Source organism: Lactuca virosa, chromosome 1 (assembly GCF_052849685.1).
Source record: "Lactuca virosa cultivar CGN04683 chromosome 1, Lactuca_virosa_CGN04683_v6, whole genome shotgun sequence".
NCBI lineage: Eukaryota > Viridiplantae > Streptophyta > Magnoliopsida > Asterales > Asteraceae > Lactuca > Lactuca virosa.
The window spans coordinates 161,403,919-161,406,940 of NC_136426.1; the positions used below are offsets into that span (position 1 = coordinate 161,403,919).

General features: G+C 34.0%; 1 protein-coding gene across 3 annotated transcripts; it reads left to right on the forward strand.

The window, feature by feature from the left end:
- Nucleotides 1-509: 509 nt before the first annotated feature.
- Nucleotides 510-2,639, forward strand: LOC145160678 (putative casein kinase II subunit beta-4). Of its 3 annotated transcripts, XM_079079978.1 has the most exons (6): nucleotides 511-679; nucleotides 767-1,029; nucleotides 1,295-1,513; nucleotides 1,617-1,726; nucleotides 1,815-1,980; nucleotides 2,194-2,639. In XM_079079978.1, the coding sequence occupies exons 2-6, from the start codon at nucleotides 798-800 to the stop codon at nucleotides 2,322-2,324; spliced, it is 858 nt and encodes a 285-aa protein (XP_078936104.1). In that variant the 5' UTR covers nucleotides 511-679; nucleotides 767-797; the 3' UTR covers nucleotides 2,325-2,639. The 3 variants fall into 3 exon arrangements, with proteins under 3 accessions (XP_078936096.1, XP_078936104.1, XP_078936089.1); XM_079079970.1 differs by having other exon boundaries at nucleotides 510-1,029; nucleotides 1,815-1,977; XM_079079963.1 differs by having other exon boundaries at nucleotides 511-1,029.
- Nucleotides 2,640-3,022: the final 383 nt, after the last annotated feature.

Sequence of the window (3,022 nt, forward strand, 5' to 3'; positions counted from 1 at the left end):
TGGTGGATGGGTCTGATGATGAAAGAAGATGAAGGATCGAGTTACAGAAGTGTGTGTATGTGTTTTGAGTTGCAGGTGTGTGTGTGAGGTGAGACCCCCTCTTTATTTGTTTTTACTTTTAAAAATTTAAATAAAAGGGAAAATGTTTTAGAAAATAGAAAAACAAATTAAAAGGTATATTTGTCTTTTGATGTTTAACAGAAACTAATTCTACAATCAAACTACCTCAAAATGACTATGAATAAAAAAAAGTCGAGCTTTGGACTAAATCTCAAGAAAAATACATACCACAGGGACAATTTTTGCAGTTTTGTCTAGTTTTGTTAAATATGTTAGGGACCAAATGGGCAACAAACATATATAATAGAGACAGTCCGAATTTAAAAAAAAAAGTTAAAGACCAGTCACACAGATTACCACAACTCAAAAGACCATTCATTAACCTATTATTTATGTTAGAAAATAGTTTTCAAAATTGAAAAAAAGGATGTTAAATAAATACAAAAAAAATTTCGCCGAAAATATCAACACTAAAACACAAGAGAGGAGGGATCTCTCCCCCTCGTGTTCCATGTACACACCAACCCTAATTTTCTCCCTTAATTGCCCCTCTTTTTGATCTTATTCTCTCAAATCTATGCTGGATTCCTCTCAATCTATCTTAAATTCATTCATTTAGGTAGAAATATTTGCGATTCCATCTTTTCTGTATCTTCTTCTCTGAAATTTCTGGAACCGCTATATATATAGATACATATATGTACAGGGACCGCGGTGGCCCGTCGTCGAGGTCGGAGATGGTGGGAGGAGGTGGAGCGGGGCCGTTAGATCGGAAAAGAATCAATGATGCCTTGGATAAGCACTTAGAGAAGACATCGCCTTCAACTTCTAGGGTTTTGAATATCAGCAACAAGGAGAAAGAGAAATTCTCCATGCCTTCAACTTCCACAGCTGGTGGTGGAAAATCGTTCCACCTGGACAACCGTTCCTCCTCCACCATCGCCAACACCAAAAGCAAGTGCTCAGATGGTTCGTTTTCTTCTATAATCATCTTTTCTGCTTTCAGGTTTTCAAATATTTCCTTTCTCATCGTCTTATCTTCTGCAATACGATAGAATTCTAGCATGCAGACAAAAAATTCAATTCGCTTACCAATATAACAAACCACAAATTACTTCTAATCTGATTTCAAATTCAGCATTTCCATATCCCGTTTAAGTTCCAGCACAAGTTAGGTTACAAATCCTGTTTATCATCACAAATGTGACGTTTTTTTATTTATTTTTTGTTGCAGAAGAATCAGAAACAGACAGCGAGGAGTCTGAAGTTAGTGGTTCAGATGAAGATGACACATCTTGGATTTCCTGGTTTTGCAACTTGAGAGGAAATGAATTCTTCTGCGAAGTTGATGATGAATACATTCAAGATGATTTCAATCTTTGTGGATTAAGCAGTCAAGTTCCTTACTTTGATTACGCCCTTGATCTAATTCTAGATGTGGAATCCTCTCATGGTAACCTCTCCTATCCTCACATCTACTTCCCCTTCCATTTTAATCTTTCAATTAAAACAGTTTCAATCAAAATGAGTGTTTAATTTCTATATATTACAAACAGGAGACATGTTCACTGAAGAACAGAATGAACTTGTTGAATCAGCAGCAGAGATGTTGTATGGTTTAATACATGTCCGATATATATTAACAACCAAAGGAATGTCTGCAATGGTATGATTTATTGATTTATTGATTTATGAATATGACTTTATCATTTTATTTTTTGTTATTTTGAATATTCTTTTTATAAATTTTACAGTTGGAGAAATATAAACATTATGATTTTGGAAGGTGCCCGAGAGTTTATTGCTGCGGGCAGCCTTGTCTTCCTGTTGGTCAATCAGACATTCCTCGGTCAAGCACTGTGAAAATATACTGCCCGAAATGTGAAGACATCTACTACCCTCGATCCAAATACCAAGGCAGTATCCTCCTCACATTTTCATGTTAAATTTACCTTTTTACCCTTTCTTTCTTCCTCTTTGTCAAAAACAAAAAAATAAGACTTTGATACTTTCACTTTCCATGTGGTTTTTAAACTAGATAAAGAAAAAAACATGTAAATAAATATAAGGGTAGAACTGAGAAATGACAATTTTGCCCCTGATTGTGACTATTATTTTTCTTGACTTCCATAGATATTGATGGAGCTTATTTTGGCACCACATTTCCTCACTTTTTCTTGATGACTCATGGGCCCCTCAAGCCACAAAAGGCAACACAATGCTACATTCCAAGAGTCTTCGGCTTCAAGCTCCATAAACCATGATTGTGGGACCCACTTAGTAGTCTCAAAGAGTCAAAGTAAAATCTTATTGAGAAGAAGTTCCATGAAATTGTCCAGTTTCAAGGTTAGTTGAAATGCAAATATTATTAGGAAAAAAAAATGGAAGTTTATTTATTTGATGATATGGGGGAGTTTGTTTATGGCTCATGTATTTTTTGAGCAAAAACTTAGTCTTGAAAAAAAGTAATTGAGATTATGATGTTAACATATTAGTTGCAAGTCAACTTTTTTTTTTTTTTTTTTTTTTTTGAAAATTTGGTTTGGAAGTTTATATATGGAAATTCGCTTCGCGGTGTAGTTGTAGTTGTTCTTAGTTTTGTTGCCAATGAGGGCATTTATGTCTTTTGTTCTTTTTTAGGTTGGACAAAAGAATTGCAATTTTTGTCCTGTCGACACGATATTTTTGTTTGTCATAATTCATAATCATATCATGTAATGTCATAGGTGTTTTGCTTAAATGGCATGTTAAAAATGAAATTATGATAATTTTAGTTTAAGCTTGGAACTAATTTTACAAATATACAAAAATCATGTGGCCAAAGTGTCAAAACCAAAAAGTGTAGGACGAAACATGGCAATATATTGTGGGAGGCAGGTGGTTAATCTGTAAAATTTCTCTTAGGTAGGGACTATTTTTGTAATTTTTTTGAAGATAATCTATAAATTTTATAAACATATGG

What these genes read in the sequence shown, in the direction of transcription:
- LOC145160678 (XM_079079963.1), top strand. Translation starts at nt 759, where the DNA reads ATGTACAGGGACCGCGGTGGCCCGTCGTCGAGGTCGGAGATGGTGGGA. An exon ending in AGATGTGGAATCCTCTCATG is followed by an intron (nt 1,514 to 1,616) that starts GTAACCTCTCCT and finishes TATTACAAACAG; the next exon opens with GAGACATGTTCACTGAAGAA. An exon ending in CCAAAGGAATGTCTGCAATG is followed by an intron (nt 1,727 to 1,814) that starts GTATGATTTATT and finishes TAAATTTTACAG; the next exon opens with TTGGAGAAATATAAACATTA.